Source organism: Acomys minous (genome assembly GCF_964271855.1).
Source record: "Acomys minous genome assembly, chromosome: 8".
NCBI classification, from domain to species: domain Eukaryota; kingdom Metazoa; phylum Chordata; class Mammalia; order Rodentia; family Muridae; genus Acomys; species Acomys minous.
Window position 1 is genome coordinate 122,754,111 of NC_140489.1, and position 22,131 is coordinate 122,776,241.

A 22,131-nucleotide genomic window follows, 5' to 3' on the forward strand; every position below is an offset into this window, starting at 1 on the left:
TTGACTTCCTTGTCCTGCCTACCACTATAAAGTCAACACACTGTCTTTCATATAGACAATTTTTACAGTTTCTTGTTTCTCTTTTAAGAAACTCATATGTACGTACCCTTTAACTAATTCAACCACAATAAAGTCATTTCCATCTCCACTGTTATACAGAATTAGTCCATCTAGGGATGTTGTCTTGAACTGGAAAAATAGATGCATAGAAGTGTAGGCTTGCAATGTAGCTAAGGCAACATAGCTCGATTTGGTCTTGAAGGTGACAGGATCTGCGATGATGTTCCTGAAGCCGAACCTGGCATTGAGCTCACAGTAGTCTATATCTCCATTTTTGCACAAGTCAATGTATGCCATTCCATTAAAAGTCAGGCTTTGTAGGTGTCCAATGAAGTTGGAGGGGACAGAAGAAAGATAGCGTCTTTCTGTGATGATGCCAGTCTCTATGTTATGAAACTCCAGCCGTGTATGGTCACCTGCCATTTGCCCTAAAGAAAAAGTTAATACATTGCTATATTATGCATCTGAAAGACACTTCCAACTGCAGATTTTCACGTTAACATTATGTTTGAAAATATAAAAGCTGGTAACCTATTTGATAGGTACAGCATGTAACAGGAACATCTAGGTCACAGTCAAAGGTAAGGTGGCCATATATAACATTTCGTATACAGGTTTTAATAGCCATGCAAATGTTAGCTGCAATAAAAATTCTCCTTATACCTGGCTGAAGTGATGCCTTTCTGTCTATCAGGACTTGAAGGGTAAAGGCAAGAAAAATCATAAGTTAAAGACCAGTGTGACCTATATATTGAGTTCTGAACCAGCCTACATGACAAAACTGTGTCTTGACATAAAAACAACAAAATCCTCATTAGTACATTATCACTTTCATAGGAAGCAAAGAAAATAGGGAACAGAATGAAAAAGCCTTGAAAAATGAGGCAAAGAACGGTTAGCCCTAGCGATTGATGTGAACAACTGCATATCTCTTAGTAATTCACATATCTTAACTTTATACTTAGGTAATGTTTCTTTTTTATTTTCCTCCAGAAAAAAATATGTTATTTTATATTGTTCTATATCCTGTATAAAAAGAAAAGAACTGCTGAATTTTTTGTAATAGTGAACCATTAAAATGTGTTTGAAAGTAAAAATATTGCTTGCACTTTCCTGTTTTCCTGCGAATAGCAAGATTATCTCCTTTTACTGGACTCCCAGTTACTTCAGAGATTAACCTGTACCACATTCCTCACATCTTCATTACAATTAAGCACAGTGCATTAATTCAAAGTACACTCAGTGGTGAGGGGAGTGCACCCCCATGGGGTACCATCTCAGATGTCCTAGAGTGGCTGCAGCTTATTTGGTGACTCCTCCATACAGGCTCACCTCTCCCCGACTCTCAACCTGTTAATAGTCAAACCATATTTACATCTAGAGTAATGATTCTATGTTCATATAACTTAGAAATTAAATAAAAAGATAAGAAGTTGGTTTCTAAAATGTAAATTCCAGCAGCCATGAAAATTTATCCTTGCTCGTGGCTTGTTCTCAGCCTTATTTCCCACTAAAACTTGTGTGCCTCACTTTCCGGTGCAACTCAAGAAGGCCACTTAAACAGCAGTCAAGTTCTTCCAATCAACTTCTTGGATAGCTTCATTCTCCGATTTGACATAATTGGAAAATTTATTAAGCTCATTCTATGCTGTCATCCATGATATTAATGAAAACATTAATTGGGCCCAATTTCAGAATCACCCAAGAAAACTCATTGAACCATTTTTCCTAAGCATAATAAACATTCAAACTACCTGTGTGGGCTCCCATTAATATTATGACAAGATCCCATTTGCTTAATAAAAACAGTAAAGATACTGGATAGTACCACAAAACAATGCTGTAAATAAAACATAACAGGCATGTTTGGCTATATAAAAAATGTGTTTACGCTAACAATTTATTTTATTGGCTATAAATTCATTAGTTTTAAAGAAGATCCCTAAATTGTGCTTAACTCTGTTTAATTTTTACTCCTTGAGAATCTTTATTTCTCTAAGATGGCTCTGCAAGTATTTTTGTTCTGTTTTTGTTGTTGTTGTTGTTGTTGTTTTGTTTTGTGTTGTTATGTTTTAGTCATTGGTTTGATTTTATTTCTTCTCTACATATAGAGAAGTAAACACATACTTTACTGAAGATGCCATCTTCTCATCCACGTACTCAAAGCCTCTGGTTATGTTATTGAAGTAAAATACTGTTACATTCTTAACAATTCTGGTTTTTCATATAAGATCATTTTGCTTTTGCTCCTCAGTATTTGTCCGATGACCTCAATACTGCTCTGTGGGAGTTCTGCCTCTTTGGTAACAACAAAATCAATCTTTAATAATTTGAAAGCTCAAAGCTCTAAAGCCATCAGCAGCCCTGAACTAATAAGCTATATAGGATAGGGAATATGAAAAGACTATGAAAATCACTGAGGCTTCAATATTGATGATGTTGACATTTATTATTTTTTGCAGTGTTAAAAAAATCTGAGTCTTCAGTTAGTTTACCCAAATTCTAAACCTTCTTTGCTTTTTGTTTAAAGTTTTATTGACAAAAATATGAGAAAACATCAAGATCAAAACATATTTCTAGTGTGTTTAATTAATATTTCATATTGTTAAAAACTTGAAAGTTACATAGAAGGCAAGGACATTTAATTTAGAAAGTCAGAGATGTTCAGTGAAAAAATTAATAATACTTTCTTTCTGAAAATGAAGTCTGTGGATATCATGAACTATATAGAATGTAGTAACAATATTGAAGCATCAATGTTACAAGAAATATATGGTCCAAATTCCGAACTCTCCAAATTGCATAGGCAGCACTGAGAGACACATTTAGTATAAGGGTGTTAATTGGCACAGAAAGCAATCATCCACTAAAAATCACCCTGGCTGATGTTGGCTTTATAAGCATTTTCCCCTCTGGATGCATTTGAGTTTAATCAATAATATACCCATTTCTACTATTGTATATGAACCTATGTTGAATAAAGAGAAAACAAAAAGAATTTCAAAAATCTGTTCTAAAGCTTTTATAGAGAAAATTTTCACTCTTACAATATCTAAATATCCATTGTTACCTTCCAGAAAAATTAATGAGTGAATTTAGAGTTTGTAAATCAGTGTGTGTGGCGGGGGGTTCTTCAGCTTTCTCAGATTCTCAAGATGAAACAAAAGCTTCAAGGTGTTTCCTGGATGATTTGCTTCTGTAGAAATGTGACTATCTATGGTGAATTTTCAATTAAGTTTCTGGCATAGAATAGGAACACAACAAGAACAAAAACAAAAACAAAAACAACAATAAAAACCCACTAAGCCCTCTGTGCTCTTGCCAATTTTCTTAATAGTTATTCCATGGTCAGTACATATTTCAAACGCCATGTAAGGAGCGAAGAAAGTGCTGAGAGGGACAGATATGTCCATGTTCTCAGAAAATTCATATTCTCTTGGGAGAATGACATACAAAAAGAAGTGAGCATCTCATTAAATGTATAAGAACAAAACTCTGAGACGTGCTATGAATTTTATGACTGGGATGCCATATCGGTAAACACAAACTGGGCTTATATTTTCGCCAAGATTTGCAAAAAGAAAATCATAGTAAATCTCATAGAGGATGAGTCAAGGGTTGCACTCTATGCACAGGAGCCAGATGAACAAAGTTTAGGTGCTGAATGAGTTAAAACCATGAGTAAGTGAAGTTGGTGGTGTAGGCAAGAGTAGAAGGGTTCTGATTATCAGCTCAAAGGGGTTTTCAACAGACAGAGAACATGATGTGTGTATGTGTGCGCACAGCACACACACATGTACACATATACCTTTCATGATTACAAAAGACTAGAGAGGGATTTGAAAAGTATAATGGTAGCATAATTTGAACAATTTTCACACATTTTTCAGGATTTACTAATGCTATGGGAATGAGTTCAAGAAGGAACACGATGAGTCTTGACTCACAAGTTGAGTAAGTGGATAATACGTGGTCACCCTTGTTCAATGAGGGAACACACCATCACAAATATTGATAAGAAGTAATGTAACGAAATCCATGGACTCTCAACTTAAAGAAACCCCATAGCATGTGCAACTCCTTCCTATCTATGATGTAGAGACCCTCCTTTTGGGGGGGTCTCTCTACTTTAATCCCTATGCTCCTTACTTCAGATGAGGTGCAGACATTCACAGAACAATCTGGCTGCATACTTTCATATTCAAGAAATAGGTAGTGGACTTACTACTACATTACTAGGTTGGAAAAACTACAGAGCCTTGTATGAAAGGTCTCTAGTGTTTTATTCTTTAAAAGTCTTCCTGTTCATAATAAAAGTCCCAGTTAATTTCCTGATTCATGGTGGCTTCAAGTAAAAACCAAGCTCTCTAAAACCATATCATTTTACACCTAATCATCAACACTAAGTTTTCAGTGCTGCATTAGGAAATCTTTTTATGCTATATAAATCAAGGGTGAATTCTTAGTATGGTCAAGTGTTGGGTTCTTGAGATCTTCAATAACAACAACAAAAAGAAATGAAAGCTGGAAGGAGAAAAGAAACAAATAATCCAAATTATTTATTGATTACAGCAATTAAGTAATTTGGAAAGTATTTTAGGTACATGATCACATTGAAAAAAATGAGTAAATAGTAGCTAGAATTCTCACCATATAGGAAAATGCATGAACAAGTAAAAGAAGGAAAATCAGATGCTAGTGATGTAGACATAGAGATAGCAATGTGAACTCATGTTCTCTAAAACAGGTATGTGTACCTGTTTGTGTACACATGCAATTAATATGCACTCATGTGTATATTTATGCATATATGTTGGTACAGATACACATGCTTATAGATATGTCCAATTTGTACCCATTGAGAAGATCATAATGCAGACACCTAGTTATAACTGAGCACATTTTACCACATAACTCTTATACCTAAGGCTTAGCGCACATTGCAGAGGGGAGGAAAATTAAGTGATCCTGAGAACCAGGAAGTCAGTTGTGAACTTATGTCTTATAGACATGATATGAAATCACAAGATGGCGGCCTAAACAAGACCTACACAGTGATATCAAGTGGCATACTAATGTGGTGAGGGAGCTCTCAATGGGTCCCAGCACTAGTTGGAAGGCTATAGGCAATTAAAAATTGTTTAGAGAGAATTAATCTTCCCCAAAGATAAGGTCCTAATTGAGTAATCCAATACTAAGTAGGTAACTCTAACACCATATGTACAAGCAATGCTAAATAGACTCAGTAAGTTGTATTTATATATTTATAATATTATATCCATGTATGTTATATCATTCATACATATTATATATGCATATATCATTACATATACACATATATCATAATAATATTTTTAAACAAGTATAAATTTTCAAGTGAGCGGGATGCATAGGAGGGGTTGGGGGAGAAAAATAGAGTGAAACTATTTATATTTTATTTCAAAGTAAAATAAATTTAAAAAGTTATTCCTCACTAAACATAAGTTAAATAGATAATTCTGTTGGCAGATTGTAGATAAAAATAGTGCCACAATAGCATGTCCTACAAAAAAAAAGTTAGAAATAAAACAAACAAAATTGAGTGAAGGCCTGTCACTAATTTGTAGAGATCAGATTGAGAGTAATCTGCAACAATTTGAGCATAAAAGTATTTAAGATGAGTAACTAGAAATTACGATAATATATAGGAACTTGTGGATGCACATTAATCAAAAAAGAAGGATAAAAGAGAAAAAGGAAAAAAATTTAAAAGGGGGGAAGAGAGAGCCCAGAGACATAAAGATGAGTGCAGCATGCAGTGCAACGCTAAGTGTGGGCTCCAAATGTTGAGGGGATGCTGGCTGCTGAAAATCATTCCTTTGTATCTACTTTAGTTGATGCAATAGGTAACTATATTTATCAAATGATAATTTTGTGAAAATATTTAATAAATCACATGGTGTGAAAAATGCATTGATATGACTCTCCATAGATTAATTGCAAGAAAGAAAAATTGTAATTATATTGTGAAGACATTTAACTCATTCACCCATCCAAACTCCTGCCTCCAGACAAGGTGCCCATAAAGAGGCTGTGGTGTCAACTTACAGTGTTTCATTCAAGAATGTGGGCAAGGAAAAAAAGAGAGTGTGTGAAAGGCAAATTCAACAGACAGAAACGCCTTCATTAACGCAAGGCACAAGGAGAATTCTGTCACTTAACAATCCCGATGTTCTGCAAGGCAAGGGGAGCTTGTGGAGATGTGTAGGCTGAAGAAGATTCAGGAGACAGGACAAGGTCATGGATGTTGTGAACTGCACCAGTCCTAGTCCTGGACTGAGAGAAACGACACTGCAGTGCACAGTATCATGGCAAATGTGTGGCAGCGGCCAATTCTTACTTTGCTGTGTAAAGGGTACATTCTACTTTTAGAAAATATATGTTGAAGAATTCTGGGACTAAAAGTTCGCTCTCAATATCAGTTTCCATCAGCTATTTAAGGGAAATACTGAAAGTGAGAGAGAGGGAGGAAGTGAAAATATCAGAGCAAGTGAAAGAAAAAAAAAATGCTTACAATAGTAGCATATACAAGTGCTTGTGGCATTGTTTTTATTCTTGGAACTTTTTGTAAACGTAAGATGGTTTTGAAATAATAGTTATGTGAAACTTTTTTTATAATGGCATGCTGTTGTGCTTGAATGCACTGTAGTTCTGGAGTGATTTCCAGCCATTGTGAACCATTTTGTGTATCACTCTAGGAATAAGTTCAAATCAGACTAACATAGTGGTTTCTGGTTGCTTCAAGACCATGAGAAATAACCTCCCCATTAACACAATATACCAGTCTGGGGTTTTTTGTGGTTATTTTGTTGTTGTTGTTGTTGTTGTTGTTGTTGTTTGGGGTTTGTAGATAGAGTCTTTCTCTATGTGGTCCTGGCTGTTCTAGAACTCACTGTGCAGGGCACTCTGGCCTGAAACTCATGGAGAGTCTCTTGCCTTCTTCATCCAGAGTGCTGAGATTTAAAGGTATATCCCACTACACCTAGCCTCAATTATTTGTTTGATTTTGTTCTTGATTTTTTGAGACAGAGTCTCTCTGTGTAGCCCTGGCTATCCTGGAACTCACTCTAGACCATGCTGGCCTTGAACTCACAGACATCCACCTGTATCTGCCTCCCAAGGGTTGGGATTAAAGGTACCACAACTGCCCTTCTGAAGCATTTTAATGTAGCTCTGATATCAAGTCTTCTGAACTCCAACCTTAAGGCTTGTTTACATCAACCATTCCTCACATCATAAACTGCCCTGTGTCCTCAGCTAACACCTCCATTGTATAGATACCTACATATGTGTGCATGTATGTTGTTTTTGAGTGTGTGTGTGTGTGTGTGCACATGCCCATGCACACTATTTTATAATGTGGTGCTATATCCAGGAAAGTATTTATTATAGAACTGTATATTTATAATTATTTTATATAATATAATGGAGGAAAACTAACCTAACAAAGAAAAGAAAGTGAAAAAAAAAACTTGGATACTCTTCTCAAATCTCATAACAATGGCATTTCAATAAAACATAACCCACTTCTCTTTGAGCCTCAATTTTATAATTTTTAAAATGAGAATGCCTGTGTCCTATGTGTCTTGTAAGACTGAGCCTTTGTGAAAGACATATAAAATAAACAATGTCTGTCATGATTTATGCATGTATTGCCTTTGACTTCTAGAACTCAAGGCCATGACTTTAAATCCTCTGGGTAACACCCAATTGCTTTAGCAATTAATGTTAATCTTCAAGAATAATTCCTTATCCTACCAAGATCTGACCTTAAGTAAAACAAGCTGACCCAGCAGACTCTCTACTGCCCAAGTGTGGTTCAGTCTTTCCTTCTTAGTCTTAGGTGGCTGTTTCCGAGGATTCTTGTGAATGAGGATTCTATTACATTCATGTCATTCTATTTTTTAATATTAATTGTTTTATTTTTCCTTTAATTATATCTCACATAATATATCCTGTTTATGGTTTCCTCTCCCTCTACTCCTGCCAGTTCCTCTGTCCCTCCCTCCCATCTGCATCCAACTCCCTTTTGGTCTTTCACTAGGAAAGAACAGTCAGGGCTTCTAAGGGATAATAATAACTTAACATAATAAAATAGAATAAGATAAAACAAGAACTATCACATCCATCGGAATAGGACAAGACAAACAAGAGCTATGGTGCCACATATTTGACCATGTCCCCTTGATGGGGAGGCCTGGTGGCACTCAGAGGAAGGGTAGCAGGTTACCAAGAAGAGACCTGATACCCTATGAGCATAGACAGGGGGAGGTAATCCCCCTCAGTCACAGTCATAGGGAAGGGAAATAGGGTGAAAGTGGGAGGGAAGGAGGAATGAGAGGATGCACGGGATGGGATAGCAATTGAGATATAATATGAATGATTTTATTTTTCAATTATAAAATTTTTAAAAAATTCACCAAGAAAAAAAAATGACCAATTCCCTATGTTTTTAATCTGTATGTTAAATGAACTCTCAAATAAATAATTCAAAGTTAAAATGTTGTAAGATAAACCAATAGAATATGTTTACTTTTTATTAAAAAAAAAAAAGGACAAACAGAAGGAAAAGAGCATTAAGTGAAGAAAACCCCAGAAGTTTCCAAACACACGTGTCAGGTGCATTAGCGCCCCCTACCGACATATTAGTGGAAACACAAGCCGGGCTCCTCTCCACTAGGCCTCCTTTGGGGATAATTCTTTGGGGACCTTCCTGCAAGTCTAAAACATACAACAATAACAACAACAACAATAACAACAGAAACAAAATCTAGCTAGTCATAAAAAGCCAATGAGATATATGACAATGCCTGTTCTATGAACTTATGGTTCACCTTCCTTAATCCAAAGAAGGATTTCATCAAAACTTGTAACCTCATACATATCATATTGACATTGAGAAAAGTTCTCTTTGCTCAGCCTGGGAAGCCCTTTGGAATTTAACGTCAAAGGGACATGTCTCGGGTGGACACAGACTGCTGTGCTTTCGCTGACATAATTACTGGAGTGCTTTTTCTGCAAAAAGTAAAGCAGGTGATACTGTGTGGTTAGTTCTCTGAAGTGAGGGTGTGGAGAATCCTCTCCTACTGACTTCTCCAATTGCCAAGGACATAGCTTTATACAGGTTACCTCCTTGCGCTATGACTATAAGTCTGAAAGAGGCCTTGACGTCACAAAAGCTAGAGTTCAATCACCAAGCTAAATGACAAAAAACACTGACATATGATAGCCTAAAAGCAAACTTCACTATTTCAGGAGGCACTAAGATATTTACCAAATCACAAAATTAAAATATAGTGTAAGTTCTCAAATTACTAATGAAGAAGGAAAATTCCATGGTAAATTTGGTCAGGTTAGAAGAATACTTAATAGACTACTTATCAAATACAAATGTTGGTAGACAAAAGAGATGAAAAATTTACTGAGTATAACCTTCAAATTATGTAGTGGTTTTATTTGAAAACTCATCATTTGCTGGCTTTTACTTCAGCTTCTGCCTTCTGGTTGGTGCTTTGAATTCCTGCCCTGACTTCTTTCAGTGATCAACAGTGATATGGAAATGTTAGTTTAATAAACTCTTTCCTGCCCAAGTTGCTGTTGGTTTATCACAGCAATAGAAACCATACCTAAGACAGTGGGAGATGGGAAGATCTGGAGGGGAAAGGGCGGAAATGCTAGAAATACACTACTCATGTATGGAATTCTCAAAAAGGATAAATAAAGGAGAAAGAAAAATAATAACTTAAAAAGAGGTAACAGAGCCAGAAGCGTTTACCTGTCATGGCTTGTTGATCATCCACTGTTAGCTTTAAACTTTTTCCTCGGCGAACCACACGCACGGTGTGCCATTCATTATCATTGAGGTTATAGCCAGCAAAAAGGGTCTCAGGACCTTTGCCTGCAGAATATGCCAAACAGTCATTACGGATAATCAGAATCAGACAAAAGAATGAACCTTACAGAAAATGAGAGGAAAGAGGAAGAAAGAAAGAAATGAGGAGATGGAGAGAGGGAGAGAGAGAGAGAGAGAGAGAGAGAGAGAGAGAGAGAGAGAGAGAGAGAGAGAGAGAGAGATTGGACCAATTTTCAAGCCCAATAAAGTCATAGCAAGCAAGGAAAATGACAGTTATCAAACACTCAGGTGTGACAATTTAAAGTTTTTTAACCTTTTGCATTGATATAAGGCAAGAGAATTAACCTGCTGTCATAAATAGGCACAGTCAATATAGCATTGAAAACCTTCCCAAGTTCACATGTGCACCATTTAAAAAGATTTTCTGATATTTGAAGTGATATTATTCTTAATAGCATAAGGCTTAGCACACATATAATCTCTGAGACTTCTATTTGCCAGTAGCACACATTTTTAGATGAATTGATAAGGAGCAATTGCCACACTGGTGAGAACCTCTTGGTGTTGTCTGTTCGATGGCCTCTCTTCAGATCTTAAATAGTGTATCTCCAAGATTTACCAGTTCCTGGGGTTGCCAGCCTCCAATATATATGGACAGTTCTGTCTACAAACCTAGTCTAAAGAGACTTGCTGATAACTAATTGATAAGTTGAAAATCTATATGGGTGGTGAAGATGCTTCTAAATACATCAAAATAATAGTAACTTGGAAGAGTAACCAAAATACCAAACATATAGACAATAAAAGGTCAAAAGGGGAAAGGTTGATGTGAACCAACAGGGATCAACACCTAAAGGACAAAAGAGTGGCTGAAAATAAAATAGTAAATTGATAAAGGAACTTCCAAAGGATGTATGTAAAGAATTTAAATAGATTTGGAACAGATATTATCTGAGAAACAGGCTTAATGAAAATCGTGATTACAAGCCAGTAGTACTTTATCTGAGTTTAACTTGATAAGAAAAGAAAAATAGTGACATAATTGTAATTTTTTGTTTGTTTTTCAAGACATGGTTTCTCTGTGTAGCCTTAGCTTTCCTGGACTCACTTTTTAGACCAGGCTGGCCTCAGACTCACAGCTATCTACCTGCCTCTGCCTATGGAGTGCTGACATTACAGGCATGCACCACCAAGCCCAGCTGACTTTTTTTTTTTTTTTTTTTTGGTTTTTCGAGACAGGGTTTCCCTGTGTGGCCTTGGCTGTCCTGGACTCACTTTGTAGACCAGGCTAGCCTTGAACTCACATCGATCCTCCTGCCTCTGCCTCCCGAGTGCTAGGATTAAAGACGTGCGCCACCACGCCCTGCTCAGCTGACATAATTTTAATTTTAAAAAAGTATTAAATGTGATTGTTTTTAAATCAGTTTTTAAACATCTCTCTATATGTAAAGCACATAGATTTGCAACTTATCAATTGCAAGGAGGTTTCTTTAGACTTGATTTTTAGACAGAATTGGGTATATTTATCAGTTTACTCATAAAAGTATTCAAATGATGATTCGTTTGGAATAATATGATGTTAGACATGCATTAATTTGATTGATAGATTCTCTCTTTTTAAAGCACCATAACTTACAGGTGCATTAATACAGTGAAGGGCCTTGTATTGTCTGCTTTCCTGGCTTATCACTGGTAGAAGGTCAGAAATGTCTTTTACAGTTTTCTTCACAAAATCCTAAAGTTAAAACAGTTAATGGTGTGGATCATAGGAGAACAAATAAGAGTGTAAAAATATGTCCAAAGAAAGAAAGAAGAGAAAGAAGCTGTCAGAGAACCAAAAGAGAAAGTCTCAGTAACTCACTTATGTGATGTCACTGTTAGCTGTCACAACCCTAGACTAGACATATTGCCTCCATTTTCTTTTTTTATGGTGCTCCTGTTTTTTTTTTTTTTTTTTTTTTCAGGTAAACTTTGGCTACTATGTCTTTGGAGCCTAAGATGAACCAAAACATAAGCTAGTTATTTCAAGGGAATTGTCTCAATTCTTTACACAACCATTAAGATTCAGAAATATCTTGTTTTTCTCTAAGTGAGTTAGATTACACATGCTGACATGTGAATAAAAACTATTCTGGAGAGAAAAGTTATCAGGAAGTGATCACTAAACACCTAACAAAAGCCTGTGAGTTCAGCATCTGCACAGATGCAGCGAGACCAAATGTTAAAAGCAAATCCCAGGATCAAAGGAGCTCTTTATAGTTTCAATAGTGAAGAAAGGAATGTTTAATAATGTCACAGCAGCTTTGTGTCCTACTGGCAACCTGGGTCATCCTTAGTTTTGATCTTTGGGAAGAGACTATATCGTTTTAAAGCTATTTTTATAGGGGACTTTTTTTTTCTTAGAAACATATGCTTCTGAAGCAGCTCTCCTCCTGATCTTTTAATTTTAAATGTGTTTTGTCAAGAAAGAAAAGCAGAAGGATGAGCTCATCCCCACCCCCGCTCTGAGCTTGATCTTGCAGCAAAATCATAATGCTTAATCTATGAAACCACCATTTCCATAACAACAGACACAAAATCCAATTAAAAATAAACCTTTGGTTCACAGAAATCTCTGTGGGCCAACTTCAGACTTCTCTCTTGCATTATTAAAAATGTGAACAGATTGATTTTAGAAGATAAGGCTCTTAAAAATGCACTTGATAGTCTCATCTCCCAAGGAGGGGCCTCATTTAACATGAAACGTAATGGAAAGTGCATTGTGCTGGGACTCACAAATTCTGTTTCAGGCCCTTGATTTGCTTCCACAGAGCCAAGACCAGGGAGTGCATGCTGTGTTCCAGACACTTTATTTCATCTCTACATTCTTACAAGGACAAAACTGCTGGTTCTAAGTTTGCACACCTTAAAAAAGTAGTGGGGCTGAGTGCTTCTCTTGGTCTCTCTACTCCAAACCAGAATATCTGCTCACATTATGGAGCTTACTGGCAGTGAGACCCTCTACTAGCAACCTGATTTGCGTCCCCACCCCACTGTTTCTAACTGAAAGATGTGGAGGTAACATTTGACTTTGAGTTTCTCCTACAGTATTATCACATTTAGGACAATCTCTACATCCTGTGCACAGGCCAATGTGAAGGAGAATATTCGAACAGCACACTGACCACATAGGGAAGCTTAAACTGATGTTTCCAATGACACAGTGTAGAGGGGCCATTAAAATGGGAAAATCTCTCCTATAATCAGCAGTTTGCTAAAATGTAGCTTCCAGTTTTTTCAATCCCCATCCGTTAAACGAGGGCTCACTAGATGACCTCTCCCATTCATTTAGAAGCTCACATTTTTTTGAAATTTAAAAATGCTTGAAATGGTTAAAGGTCTCTCAATGGGGGATATTATGAGTGGCAAGCTGTTTATCTTTTGACAAACTCTTAATGGGTAAAATTATAGCCACGCAAGGTGTTAGTCACCTGGATTCCAGTGAGAGTTAGTTTGTCCTTTGAAGATATCAAAACATGCCTCAAATATGCTAGCACCTTTCCTTCTGGAATAATATGTATTTGGGGCCAAACATTTGTGAGCTCCCTTATGTTGAACTTCAATGACCCAATATGCTGGTGTATGAGAAGGTGGGGACTTTGAGAAATAATTGTGTTTAGAGGAAGTCATGAGATTTGAGATTTTCCTTCTCCATTAAAAATGTCCTTTCTGCAGAGCATGTTGCCTGGGCATTCTGAGAGAGGTACAGAGTCCCAAAGTGGAAAGAGTTTCCTTAAGAAAAGAACAAGGGAATGAGAGCTTGTTTAGCCATATGAAAATATTGGGAGAAAGAAGAATTATGCAAGCCAGGAAGTAGTTCTGAACAGAGACCAAAACCATCTAAGACTTTCAAAAAGATGAGAAGAAGTTAACCATACTATAGGGTTTGTTGCAGTAGCTTGAGTTGAGTTTAAAACCTTTTTTAAAAAGCACAACACATTATTTCTTTTGTGCAGAGAATGGATTTCCATGCAATTTTTTCACTTGTTTTTACTGAGCCCTGATATTTAAGTCAAAGTAGCCATTAAAAAAAAAAAACAAAAATATAAGAATTCGATCTAGTAGGATGAAGTAAATTCTAATTTTCAAAGGCAATAAGGAATAAAAATAAGACAGATTTGAAATATTTCTTCTCCACTAAAAGGTCCTTTCTACAGAAATTGTTCCTTGGACATTCTGAGAGAGGTAAATAAAACCCTCTGCCCTCAGCTAAGAATTTGCAAGCTTGCATCAGAATTTAGCTTTATAGCCTGTTATATAAAAGATTTTTTAGGAAGCTTAAAGTTAACTTCAGGTAAGAGAGACAAAGAAAGGAAGTGTGTGTGTGTGTGTGTGTGTGTGTGTGTGTGTGTGTGTGTGTGTGTGTGTGTATGTGTGTGTGTGTGTGTGTGTGTGTGTGAGAGAGAGAGAGAGAGAGAGAGAGAGAGAGAGAGAGAGAGAGAGAGAGAGAGAATGAGAATTTCCATTTTTCGCTGTAAAATCAGTGTCATCAGATTTTTAAACTCTTAAGTGTCAGAAGAAAGGAGATAACGTTTTATGATTTATTCTTTTCACAGGGGCCAGGGGCCAGGAGGTGGAGTTTTGTTCCAAGTCTGCTGTGTACTAACTCTGTTGCTTGACCTTTCTTAGCTGCCTTACAGTCCAGGTTGATAAAAGCTTATGTGGAACCTCCCCTGGGACCACTTTTCACATCCTTTCATTCTTGGAAAGAGCAGGCAGCTCTACAATACTTCCCTTCCTGGAAGCTTTGCCTAGACCTTCACATCATAATGGCATTCTCTATTGTGTGCGGCTCCTCACTGTTATTAACTCAAATGTATTCATTGCCAGAAAGAACTTCAAAGAGAAGCGTTTGCTGTTGTTGGTTTTTATTTTTGTGCTAGAATTATTAGACTCCAATGAACCCAGGAAATTTTTGATAAGTGAGAACTTGTGGTTTATTATTTTTTTATATTCAAATGCTGACTGTAAGGACTGCATTTTAATCAACCCCATGGCCTCACAAAATGTCTAAGTAAACAATAAACGTTCATATAGGACCAAGAAGTACTGCCTTCCACATTCAGAGTTGTGCACAGGTTATTCAGTGTATTAAATCACAGAAAAGGATTCGGCTGGTGATGTCACAGAGGTACTTAAAGGAACTTTTGTTTTAGGTTACAGTAGAGATAAGCTACCGTCTCTCCTGTTCAAGGAATTGGGTTGAGGAAGAACCAGTGCTGGAGACTGTTTTGCTTCTCTTATTTACGAGGATAGGGGTGCATGTGAAACTATAGGAGCTGAAATGTGAGAGTGGCTTTATCATTGTTTTCAAACTACTCACTATTTTCCTTGATATAGTTTTGCAAAGTGGAAATAAATACACACACACACATACAGAGATACACACACACACTTGCCTGGCTTCTATTTTGCACCTTCAGGCTCCACCCAAAAATTATGAATGCACGTGAGCCGTGTTTATCAGCTGCTCCAATAGAGACTATTCATATCACTCGCAGATGATTCTTTACTTTTAAGATTACACTTGACTTACAAAAATTGCTTTGCTGTTAAAAACTTGACAATTGATTCTGAAGAATTGTTCATTCTGTAGACAAGGTACATATGTGCTGAAATCTAGCACTTGTTGCCCTTTTTCTTAGCTCTGTTTCATGTATTGCTATTACTCTTTACTTACAAAGTAGAAATGCTGAAGATCCGTTAGATCTTTCTTAATCTCTATGATGAGCAACTTAGTGCCTTATTTTATTGTCTACATACTATGGAACCAAGGCTAAAAGTCTGTGCTGTTTCATCCAGCAATAGGATTTTTTTTTCTCTTTAAAATTTTGTTTATTTGCACTTTTCTCCAATATCTTATTTTGGTGAATTATGTTTTCTAAATTATTATTTAAAGTTATGAATATAACTTAATGATGTAATATCCAAATGGTTTAGTGACTAGAACAGATTTCAAGTAGTGTACAGATAATTAACACAATCTTACATTTTGAAGACAGCTGCATAAAGGTGAGCTGATTCACTTGAGTACCAAACAGAGTGAGAAGAGGAGCCAGACCCCTGACTTTGTGGGATTGACTTAACAAACATCATGTAACTGGCCAAATCAGGATACAATGTTGATGTCACATAAATACCCAGTTCTTCTTACTCAGAGATAAGAAGCAACTGTATTCTACATTCATCTAAAGTAGGTGTTCCTACTCTAGGCAGAAGAACCAGTAAGAGCCACAAGCAGCCTCCAAGCTGTACACATTTTACAGGCAATACTGAATATGTTTTTGCATACACCTCCTCAACAAATGTTCAAATGCAGAGACTTGTACCTTTCAAAGTATATCAGCATGCATAGTAGAATAAGCTTGAATCTGGAATTTGAAAGTTCACATTCACTATTTTTACTTAATTGGCTATTAAAATATTCAAACTAGATATAAAATAAATGTAAAGTACATTTTTATATGAGACTCAAATTGGTCAGCAAGTATGCACATAGTCTTATGGGGGTAAAAGAGGACATACAGGATGCTAACTTCATGTATATTAAAATTGAAAACTATGTGAACAAATACGTTTGTGAACTGCTTAACGTGCTTTGCCAGTGTGGGAGTGGGGACACTGAGAAGCAGTGGAGGACAATAAAGGTCAGGGACCCCCAAGGAGGCTAGCAGAGATCTCCAGATGAAACTCACAATGGCCTCTGGAACTTAAAGGTGGATAGAGCTGAATCAGATGTGTGTGCCAGAAGACAGTTTTGTGCCATGTCTTTTCACATCTTGTGGTATCTATCTGTCCCTAGTGACATATTTCAAAGATGCCAAGTATACAAACAGCAGTCTCTAACATGCACTTAGTCTCTTACACAATGTAAAATTTCTCTCCTTTTTAAAAATGATTTATTCATAGCTATTTTGTGTGCATCGGTGTTTTGCTTGCATGTGTGTCTGTGTGAGGGTGCTGGCTCCCCTAGAATAGAGTACAGACAGTTGTGAGCTGTGACATGTGTGCTAGGGATTGAAACAGTGTCCTTTGGAAGAATGGCCAGTGCTCTTAACCACTGAGGCATCTCTCCAAAAACAACAGCAGCAGTTTCCCTTCCTAGCAATACCTAGACACCACAATAAGATTGCTTAGTGCGCATGAGCATTTTGATGATAGTTCTGCAAATCCATCATCTAAAACCTGCAAGGATGATGGGCGGGTAGAGCTCCCATAATTTGTCTTCTGGAAGTGATTCATCTCCATTTTATTAACAGCAGTTATGTTTTTATGACAGCTATCTGAGCTAAATATTGCCATCTATGCGAAAGTATATATTAACATATCCATAGTTCAGAAATTAACTATGAAAAGCAATGTATCACTGTACACACACAATTTGTTCTACATTCACACATGACCATTACATACTTTAAAAACATTAAATTGCCTATAACACTCAATAATTGGACTATACAGAGAGAAGATTCAGCACCATGACATCACAGAATTATAAAAATTCAAAAATGGTTCCTATTACATCTCTCGCTTGTGTAATTATCCTTACATATTCTGGGTTGCATAGCACATTTTCCCACTAATTTATATTGAGAAAATGTGTTTTCTTTTACAAACAATGGTGTCAGGTTTTGGCAAATTCCTGACTGAGGGTCTTTCTAAAGGATCTTGCATCCTACTTGGTCAGAGTATATCTAGCCGGCAAGCCGTAAAGTCACTATTGCAATTATTCAGTCTTGCTCTTTTAAAAAGCAGTCTGTGGCTATATGCTAACAAATGTCAATGGCAGTATATCAATAAAGCTTTATTATATTAAAAGAATTACTAGCTTTAGGGGCTCTGTTTTTAATCTGTAAGATCACACTAGTAAATAGACAATTTACCTTTAACATTTTTTACACTGAGTAATAAAGAAATTACAATAGAATAACAGTAAATTGTTTTAGAGATAGGTACTCTGGAGTGTAAAGTTACTTTAGACTGTGACTCTGAGGTGACCTTAAGTATGGTAATTAGTTTACCTGTTTTTTTTTTTTACAGGTTTTAGCATTCTTTACATTTAAAGAAAGAAAAACCACAAACTAAAAGCAAACTTAATTAAAATGACTTTAAAAACACAAAAATCTGGAATGCATAAATCATCTTACTTTTCCTTAAATTTAGAAGGCTTCATGATCATATTTGATGCTTGTGTATCTGTGTGTGTGTGTGTATGTTTAAAAATAGGTTTCTATCTATATCAGTTTCCCCAGGTGTTATTTAATGGGGTTATTTGGGAATTCACGTAGCCTGGGCTGGGAGGCAGGACCCTGTGGGATGCTGGAGGCAAGCCTTGTCACGGTGATGAGAGAGAACGAGAGAGAAGGCCTGGTATCAGGCAGAGATGGCTGCAGCCTGAAGCCTGAGTCATGGTTTTTGGCAGCAGCACTTCCTCTCGGAAATTGACATGAGGATGAGCTTCTTGGGCTGTGATTATGACACCAGCAGGCTGCCATTTGACTTCATTATTAGCTTCTGGATTTCAAAATAATTATTTTATAAAAACTAATACTAATTTGACCTTTAATTATAAAAAAGAATCATAACACATTAATTCTTTATTAAGTGGCTCTATTTTACTTTTGTCAGATTTTACTGAGCCGGGAGAATGAGGTTTTATTCTTTTTTACTTCTCCTATGAGTCAGCAGGAAATTTTAATTGCAAATTGAAATTAGACATGTAAATCATACTCCACCACTCTTCTTTTGCTACTTTTCATATTACCATGGGCATAGCAGGCTACATAATTTGCAGACTTAGTACAAACTGAAAACATGGGGCTCCTGCTCCAAATAAAGACTATGAAGCTACAGGCAGGACAACACTCATCTCAGCATGGGTGCCCTCATCTCATGGTTTTGAGTTACACAAGCTAATGCAGCCATAATTAACAGTATAAAGTTGGTGCTTAAATGAATTCGAAGCATCTCTCTGTAAGGTATATATTGAGGAATGTACACACAAGGGAAAGTTGAAATCAATTTCACCACATTGTCTGCGTTTAATGGCATGGAATGTAGGGAAGCCGAGAACAGACTCTTGTGTGTCCTGTTGGTGAGGCTTGGTGCCAGTAACAGACTGGGCTTGGTGACACATCAGTAACCATAGAAACCACAAGACAAATGACCAGCAGAATCAGGTAGCTCCAGCCTTTGTTCTATTTACCTTAAGTTCTCTTCAATTCAAACAAGGTTATGGGCTGGAAGATATTCAAAACGACTTATTATAGAGTTGTTTGCATTGAGAACTAAGGGCAGGAGCAGAAAGCTTCACTAAACTGTTAAAAATATCCTTTTCTATGAAAAAGTATGTTGAGTAAATAACACAAAATCAAATATTAACCTTGGAGTGCAAGTCTATTCTTCCAAATCTGAGCACTAACAATGGAGGAAAGGCATTTTATAAACATTCACCAAAGAAGCTGGCCAGTGAGTCTAACGCTTTTGTGCTTATTAGATTCTTATTTAAAACCCTTCTTTTCTGGCTTTTGTTTTGTACTTTTGAAAAACATTATTTATGTGGCTCTGGAGCAGCTGTTCTGGTAGAAACTCTAGCTAAGTACTTATGTTCCCTGTGTTTCAGTTAGTATTCTGATCTGTAAAATATGCTAATAAGAGAAATCATTCATATACAAATGAGCTTAATGCATTCTTATCACTTAAAGCAACATCTGCTGTATGGTGGGTTCTTGTGGGGATAACTATTATCAATATTATGTTGTCATTATTATCTTCTGAAGGAACCTGAAAACTGGTAGAATATACACTATCTCTTTCTGCTCAGTGCCTTGACTAAAAACAATTTGCTAAGTATCTTTGAAAGGTTACTGTTTTGCTTGTGTTTTTGTTTTTGTCTTTGAAACATGGTCTCACTATTTAGCTGAGGCTGTATTTGAAGTTACTGAGATCCACCTGCCTCTGCTTCCCAAGTGCTGACATTAAAGATATGGGCCACTGTGCCCAGTGAACTATTTAATACTCTTTCCAGATTTTGTACAAATTTTGTTCTGGTAGAATAACAATTAAGAGAAATGATTGGTGAAAAGCATCTCTATTAGCTTTAAATACTTCTATTCACAATGATATGATTTTAGCTATGCCCCTTGATTTAATGTATAAAAGTCTGGGATGTAGTAAGTCCTACAGCCAGAGAGCTTGAGTAATTAAAAAAACAAACTGGTAACTCTTTGGATACATTTTTTGCCAATTGCTTTGAGAATAAGGTTAAGAGAGAAAAATAACCTGATACCAGTGCTTAGTAAGTTGTAGGTATAAAAAGGCTAGTTGTCTTAGGTACTAAGGGAACTGGAATCTTCATATTTAATTATGAAACAGGTAAATATGTATTTGTTTATAAGAAGAATTGACATTTGAAGCTGAAAACAAATGCCCCAATGGACATCTCTTCATCACAGTGCCTTTATTCTATTATAAATTTCAAAGTTAAGAGATTCCTCATCTCCTGTTCCATTCCTGCTAAATGTCATCAATCTGGAAAATTGAATAAATGAAGTTTAAGCATCTACAGAAACATTTTATGCTCCTGAGTTTTGATATTGATTGTACCATTTATGACAGATCAGGATAAATACCTCTGATGTAAGTATTTTTCAATGGGAGAAGTATGCAGTTTAAATATATATTCTACCTTGCAAGTACATAATTATATTCACAACACAGTAAAAATAATCACGAGTTAAACAAATATATTACTCAAAGAATGTTTCAAAAATAGCTCTCCTCAAACCTATTCTGGCTCAACTTACAAGCTTGAAATATGCACAATAAAATAAGCCAATTATAAACAAAAGTAAAAATTTGGACTGTGATTTTATTTTAAGGTAAAAAAAATGTTCATTTCCAAGAAATGCTTATCACATAATAGGATAGCTCAGAGGTATAAAATTAAGTACTAAAGGGTTATGGTGCTTTTAAGTAAATTAAAATATACTTGTTCATTTATATAAAAAGGTTATATTGATTTATGTTACTGTTTATTTGAACACATCTTATACAACACCTATACAAAGTCAACCTATCTTAAGTTTTAGATATACAAATGCATATAAAGACTAAGCCTATTAAAACAATTCATAAACAGGCAGGGTTACCACCACAGTTCAAAGATTGTTTGATTGAATAAGTTTTCTTGCATGAATAAACTAGTTGAATAGTTACAGGATATACTTTTCATAAGAATGAACAGAACAGTGTCTACTTTGTGTACTTCTAGAACAGTGGCTTGACTTGTGCTTGCCTTCTATGTCTTCAAAGTTCTTGTATCTTTTGTTGACTAGCATTAAAGACAAGGTTGATTTTAAATATTTAGCTAATCTTCAATACTTGTGGGATATTCTTGGATATGCCTTTTTCCAAAAGTAAAAAGCACTTTAGCAAATAATAGAAGCAAGCTCTTTCTTTTCTTGAGTTTTCATTTTCTTCTTTTCAGGGGAAGAACAGTATGGCATCTGGAAACCTGTCTCCATATTAACCTGCAATCCCTGACCTATTGGCTGAGAAAGCACATTTTAAAGGCATGTGACCAGGAATTTGTTCTTTTAAGTTGTTTCCTTTTGTTCCAATCTTCCAATACTGCTGGGATTTAAAGGCTGAGGAAAAGTTGCCCTTGACACCTCAGATATACCTTACCCAAGAATTGAGAGTGAACATAAAATATTTCTAGCAATGACACAATGAATGAGAAAACCATTTTTACTCGGATTTCTATATGCAATAAAATAAAATGATAATTCTTTTAATTATGCTAAGTCTTAGTCCCTAACTTTAATGCTGTAAGTCCAGTTTACAATTTATTTTGGGTAATTACTGGAATTGCCTCTTTGGTTGAAGTTGTCTTTAGATAAGTCTTCTGATGTGAACAGCTTACCTTACTCTTCAGGAAGATATTCTGCATGGTGTTAGGCCAGCCACTGCAATGACTGCTGAAAAAATATTGCTCTCAATTAATGCAAGTTAGTGGAGGAGATACTGAGGAAGCCCTTCCAAGCTTCACGGGCACTGGTTCCTGCTTGATGTTCCTAGAGCTATAGTAGGCCTCCTCAAGAAGGTCACAGTCAGAGACAGTTTATACTATCTGGAAA

At 36.1% G+C, this 22,131-nt stretch overlaps 1 protein-coding gene across 32 annotated transcripts in view; it reads right to left on the reverse strand.

Moving 5' to 3' along the window:
- NRXN1 (neurexin 1) overlaps positions 1-22,131 on the reverse strand; it is a 1,076,640-nt gene that overhangs the window by 552,763 nt on the left and 501,746 nt on the right. For all 32 annotated transcript variants that reach the window (XM_084793840.1, XM_084793855.1, XM_084793827.1 and 29 more), the window contains 2 exons: positions 9,875-9,997; positions 107-488 (listed from right to left, as the gene is read on the reverse strand). In XM_084793840.1, coding sequence (XP_084649966.1) covers positions 107-488; positions 9,875-9,997 — 505 coding nt within the window. The remainder of the gene's footprint in view (positions 1-106; positions 489-9,874; positions 9,998-22,131) is intronic.